The sequence below is a fragment of the Halichoeres trimaculatus genome, unplaced genomic scaffold (assembly GCF_033239565.1).
Source record: "Halichoeres trimaculatus isolate MK-OKI-2021-1 unplaced genomic scaffold, fHalTri1.1 fHalTri1_scaffold_19, whole genome shotgun sequence".
NCBI classification, from domain to species: Eukaryota; Metazoa; Chordata; class Actinopteri; order Labriformes; family Labridae; genus Halichoeres; species Halichoeres trimaculatus.
The window spans coordinates 19,377,993-19,399,245 of NW_027437197.1; the positions used below are offsets into that span (position 1 = coordinate 19,377,993).

At 39.2% G+C, this 21,253-nt stretch overlaps 1 protein-coding gene across 1 annotated transcript; it reads right to left on the reverse strand.

Annotated features, from left to right (window-relative positions):
* Positions 1-537: 537 nt before the first annotated feature.
* Positions 538-20,673, reverse strand: cers6 (ceramide synthase 6). Its single transcript, XM_074695273.1, has 11 exons — positions 20,297-20,673; positions 19,314-19,419; positions 19,099-19,229; positions 12,506-12,563; positions 9,378-9,428; positions 9,190-9,282; positions 5,906-6,034; positions 4,963-5,069; positions 3,568-3,724; positions 3,407-3,430; positions 538-1,542 (listed from the first exon to the last, which is right to left on the reverse strand). The coding sequence occupies exons 1-11, from the start codon at positions 20,464-20,466 to the stop codon at positions 1,384-1,386; spliced, it is 1,185 nt and encodes a 394-aa protein (XP_074551374.1). The 5' UTR covers positions 20,467-20,673; the 3' UTR covers positions 538-1,383.
* Positions 20,674-21,253: the final 580 nt, after the last annotated feature.

Sequence of the window (21,253 nt, forward strand, 5' to 3'; positions counted from 1 at the left end):
AGTTAAATTAAAACTTAAAAAAATAAATAGCTACATTTTTCTACAGTAAATAACGTTTTCCAAAATTTCAATGTAATTGCAATAACTGTAACAACTGCACTGCTGATTGGCTCATTCCTAAGTCATGGCTCTGCTTGTAACCAATCAGATTGTATTGTGGGTGGGACAGTACTAGTGACAGAGTAGTGACTGCAGACAGTGGAGCGGCTGCATCAGAGCCGAAACAGCACAGTTTAAAATTTGTTTATCGGCTGTCTGATTAAAAAAAAAGGCCTATGCGGAATCGGCCTGGCCAATTATCAGTCTATCCCTACTCCTGGTGGTAACCTTGTGCTGTGGATCATTCTCTGTTTCCTCCCACTGTTCTGTCTTTCAGTTAAGGCATAAAAACCCCTAAAATTCCCTTTTTGAAGTTTCCTAACAGAGTATAAATCCTGTTTGCCAGGGATAATAAAGTTTTATCCATATCTACTTTTACCTGTAATAAATGGACAGAATCTATTTCCATGGTTTGCTGAGAGTATCTCTAGATGCTAATTGAATAAACCAACATCTATTTGCAGTCTTCATGTTTTTTTATTGAATAATCTAAACAACTCTCGTCCGCCTCGTAAGTGGACAAATGGCCTTTAATGAAACGCCTTCCAGAAATGTACCAGAATACTTAACAAAATGCTTTAACAGGGAATACAGCACGTAGCCATATCTGATGCACACACATAATACTGTTATTGACATCTCATATACAGTTTGAGTGGAGAATGTGTTGAAAAAATGTGAGTAAACTTTGCACATTTTGGCATTTCTTTGGGGGTGTAGCATAAAAAGTAAACCCAGGTCTTCAGCATTTTGCTAATACTTGTTATCATGGTGTGTGGTGTGGAAAAAAACAGCTGCATTATGTGTGTGATGAAGATGATTTAACCCTGACATCAAAGTAGAGTAGGAGTGCCACTAGCCTTAGCGAACATATTATAAAAAATAAATAACACAAAGAGACAAACATAAGAAATAAAAGTCACCCCCAGTATGCCAGACTACTGTATGTTAGAGTAGCATGCTTACATCGTCAAATGAAACACTTTCATTCATTGGATAAAACAGAGTGAGTTGTACCGATAGGAGTGCTTTGATATTTCACTGAGTGCAGTCTGATGCAAATACATACATGAAGAGAAGAAATTGTGCAAGGAAATTAGTAAAGAATGAAACTGATAACAAAACTGCATTCACATAAATCTATCAAGAACTTCCAGTACCAGACAGGCGATGCTTTTCATGTCAAAAGACACACGCCCACACATACATACACTCACACACACGAACATACAGAATTATGGATGGTGTCTTTAGCATGGCTCCAGTGTTGTGATATCAGCTCAGTCAGTGTTCGTCGGGGTACAGCGCTCCTGTCAGGTAGCCGTTGGTCCCGTGGTTTTTGTTGGTCCCGTTGGTGGTGCTGCTGTGATGTTTCTGATTGGGCGGAGGGCTGTCCTCCTCGTCCGAGCTGGACTCGATGTCGCTGCGGTCGTCTTTAGACACCTGAGGGAGTGAGAGGGATGGCTGGAGATTAAATGTTTCTCATTAAAATTCTTATCTGTGTCATTATCTGCAGCAGCCATGCGTGGCCGTGCTACAAATGGGCTTCTGCCTGTCGAACCAGGAGGTGTTCTGCCAATCAATATGAGGCAACAAGCTGTAAAAGCTGCAAAAGCTGTCAAGTGAATTTGTTCAGAGACATCAATGTTTTGAGACATAGAGGTCTCATAAATCACAGAATTATTTCCTGATTGATCAATTTAATATCAAGGCCATAAAATGTCAGGAAGAAAATGGAAACTGCCCAACAGTTTGTCAAGACTCTGATCTTTGATGGCTCAGGTTTTTTGGTGATTCATGTAAAAACCACTGAGTAAGTCCAAGATTTTCCAAATCCCTAGATCTGAGAGTCTTTAACCCGTGTACCTAATGATATTAGGTATATGTAAATGGCATAAAGTATGGGCACAATACTTTCTGATGAATAACTGCTGTTGTGTCTTTAAATGCCAGCCTGTGTAAGCACCATGTACACAGTGTTAGCATCTGGCTAATTCTGGTACTGTCTATCAGTCAAAAACTGAACCAGAAAAGCAGTCAGAGAGCTCAGACCTCCACCAAGCATATTGTGATTGTCACCAACACTTTAGTCCTACTTTAATGTTATACTAGCTTTCAGCAGACTGTCTGCTACAATTTGGTGTTAGTTACAGGTTTGTATGATAATTTTTTACCTGACACTTTCAGTCAAATTCTGGATCTTAGTATCCAGAATATTGTCAGGATCTGGATCGTACATTTACATCTGTCAGAAATTATGGTGACCTTGTCTTGTGTTGTTTTGCAAAGCAATCAGACCATTTATGGTGGAGTTATATACACATATAGTGAAAACGGCCCTAACTCACAATGATAAAGAATCCTTTAAAAAGATCCTGGATCCAGACTGTGATCCAGATCACCTCCAAAATTTAATTACTTCTTCCTTATCCCATTTTGAACATTTCCTGAAAATTTAATGACGAACCTTTCATTACTTTTTGAGTTATGTTGTTCACAAACAGACAAACTCCCCCAAAAACACAACCTCCTTGGTGGAGGTAACAATTTAATACAACGAGCAAAGTTAAGATCGATCCCAGTTGATAAGACAGTATTATCGACTTATTACATTTTCAGATTAAATGCTTTACTAGCATGACCATATGCTTAAAAAATGAGTAGATGATGTAAATTAAATTTAGCATGTGCATGTGTAGCATAGTGCATAGCTAAAAAGGTGGTAGGAATGTCATACATTTTAATTTTAAATGAAAAAAGAGCAAATTAAAAAGCTAACTGATTAACTAAATATCTATAATTAAATATCTATCAAGAGCTTTAAAGCTCCTATGATGCAGTGTTCAGTTTGCTTTGCTTTTGGTGCCCTCCTGTGGACAAAGCACTATTTTCTCTATCTTGCTGAATTGTCTTGACTTTGTCACTAAGAGTAAACCTAAACAGTTTTTTTTTCATCCTGCAGCTAATCACTTCTTGTGACACCTACCCTGCTGCAGCAGAAGTGTGGAACATGAAAAAAGACCTATACAGGAATACTTAGTCTTGATGCTGATAGTCTGATTTGCTTTGGTAGGTCATTAAAATGCATCACTATTAACTTCAGCTGATTTCATAACTGACTACAAACACCTTATAGGAGCACAAATGATGAGAGGCTCCGGCTCAACTTAAAATGTACTGATTTAGTCAGTGCTGATTAATAATCCAGTGCAATATGAATGAAAATAATAATGCAGCTGCTAAAAGAAGGAATTTAAAGTAAGCATATAGAATTTTAATCAAGCTGTACTACTTTGAGGCTACTTACATGTAAAGGATTCCATTTTCCCACCTTGGAGGTTGCAGGTTGGTAAAGAGAATAGGAAAGGAAAGTCAGAACCTGTTATTGAAAACATTACACAGCATTGTGCAAGCACAGGTATAGCTGTCAGGATTTTGCAGAAAGAGACGCAGAGCGCAGTGACTCACTTTCCCTTTGGAGATGGCTCGGCACGCTGTCTTCACTATAAGGTACGACCAGAAGGAGTGAAGAAGCTGCAGCAGAACCAGGAGCAGGTTGAAGACCCACCAGGATGGGTAGGGCCCGACTATCTCCCAACTCTCAAACAAGGTTGTGTTTAAAATCCTTGAACAGCAACAGAGGAGGAGGGAGATAATGAAGTTGGCATGTTTCATTAGACAGAAACACTAAAAGCCCCTGTTTGATGTGAGGGGAGTAACAAATGTGCTGAGAAGCAGTGCGTTAAAGAATAACAGAAGCTCTAGAAAAGATCCAGGTTTAACCAGGTGCAGATTTTGTCTTTTGATGATGTGATTGGAAAAAAAACAGAGGCATTGCATTCATAGCTTAACGTAAGTGAAGCTGTCTCAGTCCAATTCAAACTGCTGATGAAGAGAAAAGCTTTGCAAAAGCTTAACATGTCATGCAAACAAAATTTCAGAGATCAGTGTTACATTTATCCCTGAGCCAATTCTTGCAAATGTCTGTCAGTGAATCATCCTCCAGATACTGAAGCCATGGCAACAGCTTTACAGTAATGACAACTTTACAGCGTGTATGGTGGGGGATGACTAAAATGAAACGTAGGCTCACTGTATTACAGCGTGGAAACAAAAAGGCAGAGAACAATGCTACAGAATAGAAACACATGAATGATAAAAAGCATATTTGTGCCATTATACAATTAAACAAATCAGATGAGGAAAAAAAACTGACTTGAAAACTAAATCATGTCTCTTTATTGGTGAAAGGTTTGCTGATGAAAACTGCCAGAAGGGCTAGAATTGATTTGGGGTTGCTGCAAATCTCATCTCAGAATTGCTGCTTGTAATTGGCATTCACCATTCTCTGTAATTTGACTTGTAAATGTCTGGGAAAAACAATAAATTCATTTAAATAATCAAACTTCTCCTTTCTCTGCAGGATGGACTGGGTACAAATTGAAATGCTGAACAAAGGCAGTGTTAACCAAAACATTATGATAAAAGAAGATTATGAGTAGAAAGCTCATTACCATCTCAACAACCATGTGAAACCCTCTCTATGATAAAGTGAAAAACATAATGATCAGCCTCACATTTGTTTGGCTTTTCATTGCAAGGTTAAAGCTGCTGTATCCATAGTAACTATTACTTAGCAACAAAATTCAGAGATGTTGCTGGACTGAAAACTGGGAAAGAAGTAGAAAAAGCACCAAGATCCTCGTGACACTGACATGCACACAGGGATGCTCTGCCAAAATGTGCTCAGCCACAAGATTTTTAAACTGTACCGTATCCAAACAACAAACTAACACCAGAGTAATGAAGTCAGCCTTTAAGAAAACTCGAAGTGTGGTGCACAGGCGAGAGGATAAGACTTACCAGACAGGGTAAACTCCCAGCCTGGAACTTATGAAGAGAATTGCAAACATTGCAAACAGTAGGTTGCAGAGTATCTGACATTTGGCATAGTTTGCCATCTTGGCAGCCTGGGAAGAGAAACAAACAGTGATTTAATAATGGGAGCAAATGCTCACAGAAGGGGTATTGTGCTTTTTTTTAAGGTTTTATTTATTCCGTCTCTCTGGTACTCCTGTAGTAGCTTCACATGATTTAAAGCTAAAAACTATCCCCATATCTCTCACAGTGAGATTTTCTTTCTTTCTTTCTTTCTTTTTTTTTCTTTTTTTTTTTTTTAGAAAACCCTTATTCAAGTTTTTTTTTTTTTTTTTTTTTTTGCTACTGTTTCTTTAAGGCTCCCTGCCCACATACCCGCTTCACTCTAATTGGTCAGCCCTCTGAGGCCCTGAGCTATAGGCTGACCTTGGCCTTTGGTCTTTGAAGCTTGCATCTCCAAAGTGACCCAGATAGGAGATCATTAAGTCACATCATCACATCATTTCAGCAAATCTCGAGAGGATCCCATGAAGATCACATGAAGCTCCAGAGCTATTTTTTTTTTTTAGAACTGACTGTTTTAGGCAGTCAAGAAATAGATTCAGGGCTTTTTTTAACAAATGACTATGTAGCAATTTGAAAATCTACACGTTGGGTACATGTAAACATCCAGCATTGTTACTTGTTATCAATGCTTAAAATATGGGAAAGCAGAGTACCCTTCTTTAAAGATCTCTTTATATCTCCAACTTAAATGTTCTCATCCCCCGCATTCTCCCTTTGCATAAAGCTTACAAAACGATATAACAAAAGCACTACAGTTTCATTTGAAAATTAATTTAAAGCTAAACATGTTAAATCCAAACAACCCGCCCACTCTTTCCCTCCTTTCCCCCATCTGTCCATCCACAGCCTTTCATTCTCCCACCTCTATCAGCACGTCGGCTGCATCGTGGAGACACATGACCAGGGTCCCCACTCGTGCCATGTTGTTCACATAGGAAAAAGTGATGAGAGAGATTGTTGCCACATGGTGCAGGAACATGAGCAGGAAATCCTGGGGAGACAGTTTCCAAGGGAACAAGAAACAACTAAACAAAGCTGCCTTTTGGCTGTTTGAGTCAGTGGATGCAGCACATACCCCAGGCAGCTAGTGCAGTACAGTGATGTGATAAAGTACAAGGGACATACCTGCTGTGAGCTTTGTGTGTGTGTGTGTGTGTGTGTGTGTGTGTGCAGAGAAAATGTCACTATGACTTTAAAAGCTTGATACTATTGTGCAACACATTAGTACCCTTTTGCAAAACTGGCACAGGAAGCATCACACGTCTGAGGTTCTCTTCCCTGGACCGCCTGATGCCTAATCTGCAGATCATTATTGCACACATCATTATTGCGTGTGCATTTCAAAATAAAACCTCAATATCAGTTAAGCCTGTTCGTCATGTGCTGCTGTGACGTGCACAGCTATTGAGAAGATATAAAAAAGTTCTGACAAGAAAATGACTAATCATGAGATACACAAACAAAGTGATCATGAACACTCTCAATGTCTGATCACAACGAGTCATGGGGACATTCTGCTGCTAGGTTTTTGTGGTTTAAGTATATTTATCCCTCCCTGTGATGCAGTTAATTATTCATCTTCTTGTGACATAGAACTACAATTCTGGAGACTTGTCATTAGCGTATGCAGATGAATTCCCCCTTTCAATTTTCCTACATGTAATATACCTCATCACAAGATCAGTATAAGCAATACATAGTGTAAAATAAGTATTTGGTTGGTTTGTAATTGAAGGAGGGTGGGCAAAAACATAATTAAAAACATACCAAAAAAGATAACACTCAAGTGAGAGACATATTTTTTAAAATATGCTTTGTGGAGGATCTGTTTTAACTGCACTCCCTCGCCACCTTCTGGCCTGGAGTCTCTGCACACTCTGGTTAATTACTTTTAGTGAGGGGTGTGTTTGTATTGGGAATAAATGGCGATCAGATTGGAACAAATTTTCTTTGTTCAAGACAACTTTTTACTGGATACAACGCACTGGGATAAGGTATTTATCACTACAGTTATGTAGTGCTGTAGTATGGAATGTGACATCAAGCAAACGTTGTAGTAGCTGGCTATGTGTAGCGCTATCGGCAGCCCATTGCACATATCTGTGACAACAAGTAAACACTGTCAGTTTGTAAGTAGTTTAGTAGCTGTTTATATTCAAGATTCAAGATTAACTTTATTGTCTCACCAAGTGAGAAATTCATTTTGGGCCAAACACCCATGCTGCAGTCACATCAGACAGCACATCATACACACATAACACAGAGTACCTAACAAAATGCCAAAGCACAGCTGGCAGCCCGGTGCTCTAAGACATGTCCATAATGTGTAACTTTAGTGAATCCTGGTTATGTCCTACCAGTCGTCTACCAATCAGAGCTAACGTAACCTCACTCTTCATTTTATTGATAGACTCTAAAGTTTGAACAGACCACTGCAGAATAACTGCTGACTGTGGGTTGGGATGAACATTAGCACAAACAGATTAGCTCCAGTGTTATAGAGTGATACAGCCCGAGTTAAAGGCTAATTAGCCTTTAGCTAGGGCTATATCACTCTCCTGTTTATCTTTCTTCTCCTCTTCTGTCCTTTTTCTGTCTGATAGTTAGGCTCCAGTGTCCACCACCACTACAAAATTAATCACAGAAATCATTTTCAGCAGAGAAAAATCTCTCTTCTCACTGCTAAACTTCCTCACCTGGCGTGGTGTTGTCATAGAGACCTAGATGTGCTGTAAATCAATCCGTTCCTGATCGACCTGATCGGGACGCTAAGAAGTGGCAATTCTAAAATAACCTGTAACCTCTAATATTGGGGCTGATGGTCTCATTTCAAAGCGATTACAATCAGGAATATATCTAGAAGGAAGACTTTTCAAGATCACTTTCAAACTCCTCACAGACCCTTTAAATTCCTTCGAAAATATTTCAACATGCTGAGATATAACCAAAAATCTATCTCCCTTGATCCAATGGATTAGATTTGATAGATTCCTCTAGTGGATGGACTCAAACGTCTCAGCTGAAAGCAACTAGCACCAGTTTAAAACAATGAAAGAGTGAAGAGGAGGACGAGAAGGATTGAAGTAATGATGGAAAGTACAGAGTGAAAGCGAGGCAAAGAGTGTGCAGGGAGAACATACTGGAATTGGCAGGGGATGCAGAGGACCTCCTCAGTGTAGTGCTTGAGCATGAAAAAACTGAAAGGAGAAACAAAAAACAGACAACATGCCAACAGTCAACAAAGAGATGACAGAGTGAAGGCATACACAGCATGGCATCATGGGAGGCTGCCTTTGAGTGCAGTGTGTGGTGGAGAGGGGAGAGCTGGAGATGGGCTGGAGACAGGAGTGAGATCATGGCTGGAAGGCATGCAAATGAACACACACACAAAAACAAACATAGCCATTTTGATGACAAAAAGAAAACGTGGGTTGAAGTTAGCTGAGATTAAATGTTTGCAAAACTGACTTTTTTTTAAATACACACTTTGCAATATAGATTATTTAAAAGAGATTCTTAAAGTATACCTACAGGAAGTGGGATGCAGTGAATTAATATGAAATAACAGTGATATTTTTCTCAGGGTAAATAGAGTTCTCAAGGTGGAAAGAGTCTAAAATTTATATGTATTCATATATTTTTTTTTTATAAAATGAAAAATTATTATTGTGTCTTTTAGTGACCCCATTGAGAATCAGGTAAGAAAGTGAACAATACTTTGTTGGTTGTGTCACTCAATTCAAACATGAAACTAAACAAAAACAAAAGAAAAACTAGTTGAGGAAACTTTGAAAAATTTTCTCAAACTCTGACTCCAATCTCTCAACTTAAAAAAAAAATATATATATTTTTTGCTTGGCCGAGTTATATTTCACACATCCATGAGTTAATGCTGCAGCAGAAAGATAATGTTCAGAGCCTCAATATGAAGCGTCATGGTGAACTAAGACAAAAATGGACAGATGGCTAAAGACAACACCTCAGTAACAGAATATCCTACAATGACGTAAACAAAATCAACTCTGCTCTTATCATAAAAAAGGAATGACTCAACGCGTCACTTCTGCTCTTCCAACTGAACTTTTAACACCTGTTTATCTTATGATGCATGCTGTGTGTCTTAAAGTGTCCTGCTGCTGTTCTTACCTTCCTCCTGATGTCTGTAAACTGGGTAAAGAGCAAGGACAGGTAGAAAGACAGCTCCAGTATGTAGTAGTAATGGATGTCTACAGTCAGCGGCTGCATAAACACAAAAAGCAAAAGTTAAATGAGTATGATGAGGAGTAGGAATTTTATTAGCATTATCGTTCAGTATGAGTGAATGAGACTTTTACCTGGTAAGGGTAGTTGTACCAGCATTCTTTAGTGTTCCAAAGCCAAGGAGTCTGAATAAAATGAAAGAGTCATATTAGAATCAAAGTTTATGAATCCATTAGAAACAAACACTGAGTAAGAGACTGAGGTTTGAAGAGTAGTTGTGAAGAATCACCCTGGAAATGAGACAGAGTCTTTTTATTACTCCACCCTGTAAGAGTATAATATATTTTCTCTTAAAAATTCAATAAAGACAAGATATTTACACTAATAGGCTCAAAGTCTTTCAATAAAACTAAGAAATAGCCGGCTCCATTAACGGCACTCTCATAGCAGCGTTCCCACACATACAGCTGCACTTCAATTCAACATTTCCCTGTCATTTAAGACCCGACACATGAATATCAATGCAGCCACTCTACAATGAATGACTCCCTTAATGGATTCTGAATGAAATCGGAGTGGTTTCTACAACACTGAGTGGATGTTATAAGAGTTATTGTTAAGACACATACTTTCACATTAAAAAGAAACCAGAGGGGTTTTATCCTCATATGAGTAATGATTTAATGGCATCAGCTCAGGAATGAGACGGTAGCAGTTATATATAAGAATGTGTTATGAGCCAACCAGTGACCGACCTATCGCTGTGACTGAGTTTAAGTCCTGCACTCCTCTCCAGACCTGCTGCTCTATTAATAAATCCCACAGAGACTGGAGCCTGCAGCCAGGAGTGCCAAGGAATGAACTATTTTCACAAAGTGCTTTGTCATGCAACTTGTGTCTTCAGAGATTTGACCAACTCCTCGATCATGACCGCTGTTCCGTTGATTCAATGACTTATGTTTTTATGAATGTATAATTAAAACACACTACTCAATCTCAGAAACATATTCCAGAAAAAAAATTCTGCAGGGATTGACCAAATGGCCACTATTTCTAAACATTCACAAATGTGGCTTATTAAAGTATGTCACTCTTTAAAATAAAAAAAAAAACAAAAAAACAAAAAAAAAAAACATGGTTGGTTAAAACATTAAGCAAACATAACTAAATCAAATTTGGTTTCATTTGGACTTGAACAACGACTTTCTGAGTAGAGTTCTGTATTTCATACAACAGCAATTTTGCTAACCCCAGTGCATTAGGGCTAAGTGGGACTTAACCATTTACAAAAAGAAAGAAAGAGTTAGAGATGTTGCAAATGCGAGGACCATTTTCAGATTTTACTAACGAAGAACCAAATCACTAAACCATTAAACAGATTAAAGGGAAAGTTCTTTTTATTATCATTTAAATAAGGTACTTGTTCAAAGTAAGTGCAGGCTTTTACTGACCAGACAACCAGAGACGACTGAGGCAGAAGAACAGGCACTACATTATTTTTTTTATTTTTTAAGAAAATCTACGGATGTTTTGGTCAGACTTTCCAAAATTACCTAAATTAGGTGGCAGAGCTGACCCTGTCTGCTGCAGTTTAATAGCCTCATTAGTGGGTCAGTTCACCAGCCGGTCTCTCGATAATAAGGCTGAGCTGACTGCCTTCTCCTGTGGATATACAACTCTACTTCAAAAACACCCAACAACTCTAATACTTTTAAAAGGAAATAATTTACTGTTAACTTTTAAATGCAACTAAGGAATGATTCATAAGACTGCAGGGCAAATAGGAGAACTCATTTATCCCTAAAACATTAGCCAAGCAAGTCATAGGACCATGTAAAAATAGTTACATAAAATTAAGAAAGTAGATGCTGGACGTAACTAAACTGAGCTCACTGTTCTTCCTGCTTGTCTCTCGGTTCAACCACAGATCAGTGTCCTGCTTGATTCCAATCAACTTTAGCACACGAACTGCCAGAAACATGACTGCCATGATTGATGACCAGCTGACCTTTAAGTTTCACATGGCCTCAATTACTCGATCTTGTTGATATGCCCTCTATAACATCAGGAGAATCAGACCCTTCCTGACACAACAGGCCACACAGTTTCTGGTACAGGCCCTTGTGATTTCACGTATTGACAACTATAACTCCCTCCCAGCATTTAAACCTCTGCAGATTACCCAGAATGCAGAAGCATGTGTGGTCGTTAACCACCTCAAAACATCCCATATCACTCCGCTGTTAATCTCTCTTCACTGGTTTCCAGTGGCAGCTCCAATCAAATTCAAAGCTCCTGCCTACCTGTCCCTCATCCAGGTTTACACTCCTTCTTGCCCACTACGCTCTGCTTGTGAAAGACGCCTGTTGCTCCCAGCCCAGTGCGGCTCTAAATCTTGAGCCAGACTCTTCTCCTCTGTTGTGCACAAATGGTGGAAAAAACTACTTAACTCTATACGATCCACAGAGTCCCTTTGTACTTTTAGGAAATGTCCGAAGACTCTTCTGTTCAGGGAACACTTAGGCACTTAGTCTGAGCCTTCTCCTCTTTGTCCTCGGGGTAGAATGAGTCAGAAGGTCTCAGGCCCAGCTCTTAGTGAATATTTAGCACTGGTTATTGAATGTTGTTTAAGGTTGAATTATATTGTTGCAGCGATTAACTGTGGTGAGTTAATTTACATAGATTCTTGCTTCTGTCAAAATTCTTGCGTATGTGTACGTCGCTTTGGACAAAAGCGTCTGACAAATGAAACTGTAGAATTGTAGAAGTAACTCCAGTCATCTTAACTGTTTTCACTGTAAAAGCAGTCAACAGACGAGGGACCTTTAAGGTGGCTGAATCATGTCAAATAGGCTTCCTTCCTGCTGAATAACATTTTCCTTTCACAGTCTGATTTCTCCTACACGCGTTGTTTAAAATTCTTGCATACTTAATGGAAAGCATTATTCAGGTGGGTGTGTTTTTATTTGTCAGCTGCTCTCTCTTTCCTTTAAAGCTCCTTGTAAGATCCATTATTAATGAAAACGGTTTGTAGTGTGCTCTGCAGCAGCCCTCCTTTATAAAATTAGTCCGTTACACCAGAGCGTCCATTTGACTCGTCGGTCTCATGACTAGGCACCAACGTGTTCAGAAAACCACAGGATTTTCATGCTAGACATGCTGTGGAAAATAGATTCAGACCTCGGTGACTCATACAAACTGACATTCATACTGGCAGCTTAAACATGAGGCTGAGGCTTGTTTGTGTTTCAAATAAACTTACCTTTTTGAGGAAGCGCACTCCATAGGTAAATATGTATAGGTAGAAAGTAAACCTCCACCTGGAAGACATAAATAAAGCAAACATAAGGATGACAATAAGAGCAGAAAATAAAGCTTTCATTAATTTTATTACTCATTTGGTGCAGAACCTTGAAAAATGAGGAAACAGTGGTTGGTGTTGAGCATGCTGTGGAAACTCCTACCTCTAAACTCTCAGTGCTGTGTGCTTGCAACTATTTTTAGCCATGCTATTCTATTCAAATTTTATAGACGTAAATACTTTAAAAAATAGAATAAATTATTTTAATCCAAATGTATCCACTCCAGATTTAAGCAGCTGCATCATAACTGTGTAAATTAATCTGACCTGCTCTCCTGCTTGACAGGTGGATGTAAATTCATTTTATGCCCCTACATCTTCTACATACAGAAGAATGAGTCACCAAAAACAGGACTTCTCATCGTTGAGGTCCAAAACACGCACACATTCCAGCAAATAGACCCAGCCCGTCCTGCTCCTTGCTTTATATAACCCTGCACATAATTTACAGTAACTTCACAAGGGAGGGGTGAGTGATCATGAGGTCTCAGGCTTATAGGCAGAGAAAGAACTGCCTTAGCTGACACTTTAGTGATCAAAGCTTTGCTGAGTAGGGAGATGTGAAAATATATATGCCCAGCTCATAACCGTCAGCAACTGGGAGGAAGGATTTCAGACTGGGCAACTGGCAAGCCCCCTTTCAGCAGAACTCCAAACATTGCATCAGACAAAACTGTCGGAGGGGAAGCTCATTTATCTGCAGGGCTTGAGTGAGAGACCCCCTGGTGTGCGTAATTGGTTTGTCAGAGCATTTCACATATTTAGAACCAATTAGAATGTTTTTTCTTCAGGGGAGCTTATATTCAAGATAAAATGTGGTGTTTGGTATAGACACAGAAGGAGCGAATCCAAGCTTGTTTTCTATCATATAAAAAAAGCACCAGGAGCATGTCATGTGAGACAAGGCTTGCATACTTTAAAGGTTATCCTGTGTGTTTCTGAAAGCCACTTCCAAAACACAACACAGCATCTCAAAAAGAAGCTGTGGATAAATCAGTATCATAGCTCCCAACAACGAGAGCTTTGGTGTAAATGTTTGTTCAAGATAATCATTGTCAGCACTTTAATGTACGCCAGGAAATGACTATTGAGGCAGCACGTGGCCCAAGTAGCCGTCATTAGCTGTCTTTTGTGCTCAATTCATAGTATGTAAAAACAATTTGGATGAGTCTACCTGGCGCACTAAGACTGTTGCATGGCAACTGGTTCATCAAGCCTGCAGGAGTCTTTTTCAAGTGCTATTGAACTGCTGCTATACAATGACTCACAACTGCCTCCCGTGCACAGTTTCTTTATTCCTAAGTCAGACACAGATGGTTTCTGTGTCACTGCTAGGTGCCTTTTTTCCTGCGTGCGCTGTTGATGATTGTTGGCCAGAAAGAGAAAATGTTATCATTTAATTATCCCACAGCTGCTGTTTATTTGTGGCACATTATGTAGCAGCAACTAACCAATTACATTTAATCTAAAGGTTAAAGCTCCTGATTCATATAGTTGTAATTTAACTTATTCTGTTAAAAAAAAAAAAACAAGTTAAAACCCAGGGATTATACTGCACAAAAAGATACAGCTTAGAGTGCATAGAGAGCTGTAGTTTCTTTTCACAATTGCTTGATTATTAGTGAATCACTTAAGCTTCATATCCAGTAAAACTGTTGGTTTTAAACTGTGACAGATCCACTGATCACTGTTAAATTAAATATACCTGTTTGGACCAAGCACTGCCCAAGGAAGAAAAGAAATCATAGGAGGGCGACTTTGACTCGATCAAAAACTCAGTAATGAGGCTGTCTTTATTCTGAGAATAGTACCTCGCTTTGGGGGAAAATAATGAAAAGCAGGTCGTGCTGGCTCATTTAATTCTACTCTGTCACTTCTCCAGGTGGGTAGTGCGAGCACCAGCTGGCTGCAACTGTTTGCATTGCGATGGCTCAACACAACAATTAGTCATGAAGCTCAAGCTTTGATCAAAATTCTGTTGTGTGAAGGACTTGATATTTTCTTTTTTTACTGTAGAAACAGGAGTAACACCTCTGTCACTCCTCAGGATGAAATCACTGCTCCTTCAACCTTTGTGTGTATATCTAATTTGGTCTGATGACTTAAAATAGTTTAAAGCTTGTTTAAAGACAGCTATTCTACCCTGTTGCTGCTTCATTATATATAATGTGAGTGGTTTTCCTTGTCAGCTGTTCAACAGACATTTGCCTGGAACAAACATGGTATAGAAGAAACAAAGATCTAAATTGTGACTTGACAATTTATTTCTCGAGAGTCTGCAACAAGCACTATTTTGGGATAGAAATATATAAGGAATAAAATTTGGAAGAAAGAGACTTAAGTTCAAGTGCAAAACTCTGCAATTGCAACCATTCGCCTCAAAAACAGCCAAAAAATTAAAAAGAATTTTTAGTGAACACCATTAAATTCTTCCTCTCTGTGATAGGAGAAAAGTCCCTTGTCCTTTCAGTAATAATACAGTTATTACTACCAAGTGATCAGCATGGCTAAGTTCAAAGTTTAGAAACAGGGAAAAAGCTAGTCTTAGCCTTTAACTCTGACTTTTTGTTTGTATAACACTCATTAAAAGTCAAGCAGGGTCTTCAAATTAATATCAGTGAAGAGGACTGGGCTGGGGTATTGAGGAAAATTCAATCATCCTCAATGAGTGCAAGGCATTCTCTGATTCAGTTCAAAGTGGTCCCCTGTACTCATCCCCCCAAGCTGGCCAGAATCTATTCTCATATTGACGCGACGTGTGACTGGGGATGGGTACCGACTTAGGTACTTTTATAGGCACTGACCAAATTCTGTCAAAACTACTGGGTACAGATTCACATAAAATCAAAAAGTGCCATGTTGAGGTACCCAAATGCATCCTTGTGACTGTGAGATAGTGGAAGAGAAGGTGATTTTCCACGCTGAACATAAACACAGCATTACAAGGTTATATATTGAGTAACAAATGTGTTAAATAAAAAAAATAAAAAAAATTAAATAAATTGATATTTTTTACCACATGAACACAAAAAAGTACCAAAAATTGGTACCGTTAAGTACTAGTGCCGATGCCAGGTACGGGCATCGTTTCAAATGTGAAAAGTACCCATCCCTATGTGTGACCAATGTAAATCGACAGAGGCCACTTTAATTCACATGTTCTGGTTCTGCCTCAAAATACAGCGCTATTGGGAAGGTATTTGTGAAGCACTTTCTGATATTCTTGGTGTCACAATATCCTTAAATCCGCTCTTAATACTTTTTTGGATCATTGCTGCTGAGTGACTAAGATTACATGCTGCAGGTCAGAGACTCATTACTTTCTCAACTTTGTTAGCACGCCGCTTGAGTCTTCTAAGGTGGAAGGATGCAGTGCCCCCTACAAAATCACTCTGGGTTAAAGATGTGTTGTATCATCTTAAGCTTGAAAAAATTAGATATGTAATGAGGGGCTCTGAAAGAAAGTTCCATCGGGTGTGGGGGCCTTTCTTGACTTTCTTCAACAAAATATCGACAAAGGTAAAATAACAACTCTTTTCTTTTCTTTTCTTTTCTTTTCTTTTCTTTTCTTTTCTTTTCTTTTCTTTTCTTTTCTTTTCTTTTCTTTTCTTTTCTTTTCCCATGTTCTGGCAGACTCCTACAATAAATGTCTACTTATGTGTATTTGTGTCTTAAAGACTTTTTTCTATCTGTGACGGTGAGCAGTGGGGAGTTTGGTTTTAGGAGGGGTTGGGTTTTTTTTCCTTTTTCTTTTGTATTTTGTTATATGTATTTGTGTATTATCTAAAATTCAATAAAAATATTAAACACCTACACTAATTAAAAGTGAAACCAAAAGTCTCTAAGAGATTTTTTTTCATGGGCTGAGGTTGACTGTATCTTGACCCAGTGCAGGGACTTCCCAAAAGCAAGTCGCATGACAACATCAAAGTGATAACACTAAGAAGTGAATGCACCTAATAGAATAAAATAGCCTGGCCTGTTTGAGCTGTACCGTGTAGACCCGCATAAGCTTTTGTAACTTTTATAGTGGCTGAACCTTTTCAAGACCCATTTTAAGTTTCTGTGCAGTCAGAGCTAATGGTGTTAGCTTAATGTTTAGTGTACAGATTTGAAGTGGTTGTTAATTTTCTGAATCAATTTTGCCAGGAAATAGGAAAAGTGTTTTACAATACATTCTGTTTTTACGTATGCACTTAAATATTCAGGCCAAAAACAACCCAGTAAGAACTCCATTAAAACCATTACAGTTAAGCATATTTCATCTCTACATCAGCATATTGACTGCTGCAGATAATGTTGCAAGAAAAATATAGAAACTTTAGTTTTTAATGTCTCAGAAAATCTATTTTTGTGCAAATCGCATTAATTAAACTGTGATGATTCCTTTATTTTTACTTTGAGCAGGGGAAAATGAATGCAGGGGGATTAGATCAGACAACTGAGGCGACTGAGGACATCAAAGCATGCTCCCTCTTCAGTCAGCTGTAACCACTGCTGAGAGGAGGGGCTCTCCGGTAAAAGGACACTGGGAAAAAAAATCCACATCTTAATTTGTCTCTTTATCTCATAAAGAGGTTGCGAAATATTCTTTTAACATATTTTTTCTTATCACAATTTAACTTCACACGATGTGATGAAACAGTTCAACTCGCATCTGGTAATTTTCCATTCCAAGTTAAAAGAAAGACTTTTAAGATTTCAGTCCTTTCTGTAAGGAAGCAGTAAGAGGTCATGATTGTTTCTTGCTGAAAAAATCAATACTTGAACTTGTTGGACCGACTCTTTTTTATGTAGCCAATCTCAGAAGAAAAATGCAGTAACAAAAGCTGGTCGACAAACCATGCAGAGTCTTCATTATTTTCAGACTAAATGTGTCTGCTACATACTCCCTGTTTGCATAATGAAAAGAATAGACAACAGATCAGCCGTCCTGACAACAGGGAGACAAAGAATGCTATCAGTCTGCAACAGCTGTGCATGAGGGCCTAATTAGAGCACAATCACTGCTGGAAGGACTGAAGCCGGGCCCATTTGGAGAATTGCATCGTAAGCATCTGAGACAGACAACCTGGCCAAACTGTTCCAAAGCTCCGAGTCGTCTGCAGTCAGTTTTGCTGCATGCAGATAACAGCTTCTGTTTAGTGGAACAGGAAAAAAAGACACTGTACTAAACAAAACCCTGCACATTTTCCAGTGGAGCACAAAACGGTTCTCCTCTTGTGTTTAATAAAGCAAGTTTTTCCTCTTTGAGCCTGTCCAAGGAGTCTGGCGGTCTAATCGTCCAGCAGCGTTCTCCTGCCTGAACAGCAGCCCCCGGGCAGAGCGGACTATGTGAGGCTCCCTGTGTCTCAAACTGCCAGATTGGCTCCACTGGTGTCAGACATGACTCCGCTCTGACAGCCACGCTTGCTTGTTGGCCTTTAACATCACACTGCTAAGTAACTACAATCTCCCTGATGGCAAACGCTCCACTTGCAGTTTAGCCAGTTCTCTATTACAGCCTGAGTGGGCTTGTTGTGTTTGCATCAGATCTCATTTGACTATTGTCACACAGAAGCACCACCAGCACTCGTGGACAAGTCTTCATGAGCCATGTCACGTATGTCCACCAACAGTTTAACGCTCAGGATGGACAGCTGAAGTGTCTGTTCAATAGACCAAACAAGCTCTATGAGCTGAAACATTAAGTTGATTAATCAAAAATAAATACATAGGCAGAAATTAATTGACCATTGTTTGATTACTTGTTAACCCATCCAGTTATTTTGCAGATATATGGGAGTTCCAGCATCCCAAACAAAGGTATTTACCCTTTTATCCTATGTTACCAAGTTATTACTTAATGGAAAACTTAACGTAGCTGGTTTCAGATTTTTTATCATTCAAAACAAGGATCCATCCGCCAACAATAGCTTCAATAATACTGAACACCAATTTAACTTTCACTGTCAAAATCTTGCTGCTACACACGTCACTAAAACTTCAGTAACCTCTAAAGATGTCACTTTTGGTTTCTGAGGTATTATTTTGCATATTTCCACAACTTTCTGAGCTCAAACATTAAATGACCTCATATAGGAACACATTAATAAGTTATGAAACTAATGTATCACCGCCTTAAACAAATCACCCCTCACATGAATGCCAGCATATACCTCTTAGTAAAACAACCTTGTGGTTGTGTGCTATACAGTTTTGCATACTGCATGGAAATGAACTTGCATACACACAAAACTTGCTCTGATGACTGGTTTAATCTCTGTGAACATCACACCTGCTTTTACCGCATCTGCAGGTGTGTTATGTATGAGTGCAAATGAATTGCATCTGCAACACTTACAGCTGTATTAGCATCAGTAAAGTCAGTATGATGCTCACTGTGATGGATGACAATCCATAGGTAAATAAAGTAAAGTCTGCAAGTTCATTTTCCACACCCTGGATGATACCAGCAAAGTGTGTTGTGCTGCATGGTGTGGCGTTTGCCTTACATGCTTTCACAGAATCGTGTCAGAGTGCTTGGCTTCTCCTGGTTGCGGCGTTGTCGGAACCAGCGCTGGATGGTCCGCACATCCCAGTCCAGTTGCTTGGACAGGCCCTCCAGCCTCTTCTCATCCGGGTGCTAGCAAGACAAAAAAAATACTCTCTTTAGTTTTCAACTTTGTGGCAGAAAGACAAAGAATAGCAAAGGAAACATGTGCAGCACCTTGGTGATAGCAGTGAAAACCTTCTCCAGGATGGCGTTGGGTTGAGCTTTCTGAGGCCCGTTGGCTTGGATCTTCAGGCCCATGGCACATGGTCTAGCAATGAACCTGCAATTATAACATCATGACACACGTTCAGACAGATAGAGACTACTTTTAAGGTTAATCAAGGTTAATTTGTAAATTTAACAGAAATAAATCACCTTATGAAGCATGCTTATCCCCATATTATTTGCCTAACATTAATAAACCTTGGTTATGAGCAGCTGAACAGTAAAAATGAATGGCAAGACTTAAAATTTTGACATGCAAAAATACCTATTGGAATATGAAAATAAAAAAATATACTGCAAACTGCATCGATTATATATTCCCTTTTTTATTGACAATGGCATGTATCTTTATAACATTTCCCTCACTGTATGAATATTAATTAAAAAAACATATACTATTTCAGGGTATTTATACTTAAAACTACTTATCAGGAAATGTAAGGCCTCACTTCTCTCTGAATAGTTCCCTGACAAACATATGCATGGTAAGCATTGCAGACCATTATATTCTCCAGCTTCACTTTGGATGAATGTTCAGTAAACAAAATAACAAAGCACATTGTAGCATCCATACCATAGCTCTAGATATACCAACTACCCTGGCATAACAATAGGGGGCTTGTTTTGAGCAGAACTTCAGGTTTGATCTGAGAGAAATGTGGCTGGGTTTGGCCAGGTACGGCAACTTGTCTGCACAGAGAAAGCCCTGACAGATGCATCAGATGCAAACAGAGGGCAATGCTGCAGGCCTGCAGAAAGAGGGATGATCAACCCCGGTGATTTGTGAGCTAACCCGATAAGATGCCATTGTTTAGGTAACAGGCTGACGAACACGGACAGCGCGGCGTGCTGCATCACTCACAGGCTCACTCCATCGACATAACAAACCGTACCACAGCCACCTGGATCATCGCGTGCGCTTTTACACCCACCTTTCAAAAACCAGCCGGATCATAAAGATGCAGAATGCTAAAGGACACGCCAGATACAGATCCTCGGCTTGCGGGAACGTAGCCTCATCTGTGTTTTTTAAGTCAGCCCAGGTTACATTATGAGGGAGCCAGAACCTCTCGTTCCAAAACCACGCCAAAATACCGGCCATCTCCCTGCAGCAGACACTGAGACCGGGTCGGAAGAGAAGTCGATGTCCCCGCTGCGTCCCGGAGGTCTCTCACAGGCGATCTGAGCGTGCACACTCGGCTGATGATGAGATATCCGTGCTAGATCTCTGTCCGTCCGTTTCCCCTCAGCTATTCCAGTGTAGGGAAGTAGACTCAATCAGCTCCGCCGCGACTGATTGGTGCGTTGAAATGTCATGCAATACAGGCAGTGTGCGTTACACCGGCGGTGTCACGGCGTAACCAAGGTAAACCACTACTCGGATCCAGAAGCATTTCATTTAAAAGTGTAGATTTACCCTCTTATTAGGTGAATTTTACAGACTAGATGATTATTTCTTTTGTTTGTTTTGTTTGTTTTGTGCATCTTTTGCAAATAATCCCGATGAATTTTATAATTCTGCACATAACACGCGATATTATACATTTACTGTTTGAGCATCCCTGATTTTTACGAGGAAATTATAAATAAAAGGTGATTCTTACGATCAATATATTGCAACACTGTGCAACAATACCCCAAGAATGGCAAACCGCGCCCCCTACTGTCAGCTATATATAGATATACCTAACATAGCTTCTGCTATGTAGTATTTGTGGTATACCTTATACCTTTCTGCTCGAGTCAGCTAGTGTAAAATGAGGTACACATTTATTCCAACAATACAGCTGCAGTTTCTTTTTAAACATTAAATGATATTTAAACAACAAGAATATAGAGGGAAATTCCTACTTTTTGTTAAGTTATTTATTATAAATGTTTTACTTAAC

Coding starts and splice junctions, on each gene's coding strand:
- cers6 (XM_074695273.1), bottom strand. CDS start 20,466: ATGGCCGGTATTTTGGCGTGGTTTTGGAACGAGAGGTTCTGGCTCCCT. Junction 19,230..19,313: donor TTTTCACTGCTATCACCAAG/GTGCTGCACATG, acceptor TTGTCTTGCTAG/CACCCGGATGAGAAGAGGCT. Junction 3,725..4,962: donor CTGGGAGTTTACCCTGTCTG/GTAAGTCTTATC, acceptor TTGCTGTTCAAG/GATTTTAAACACAACCTTGT.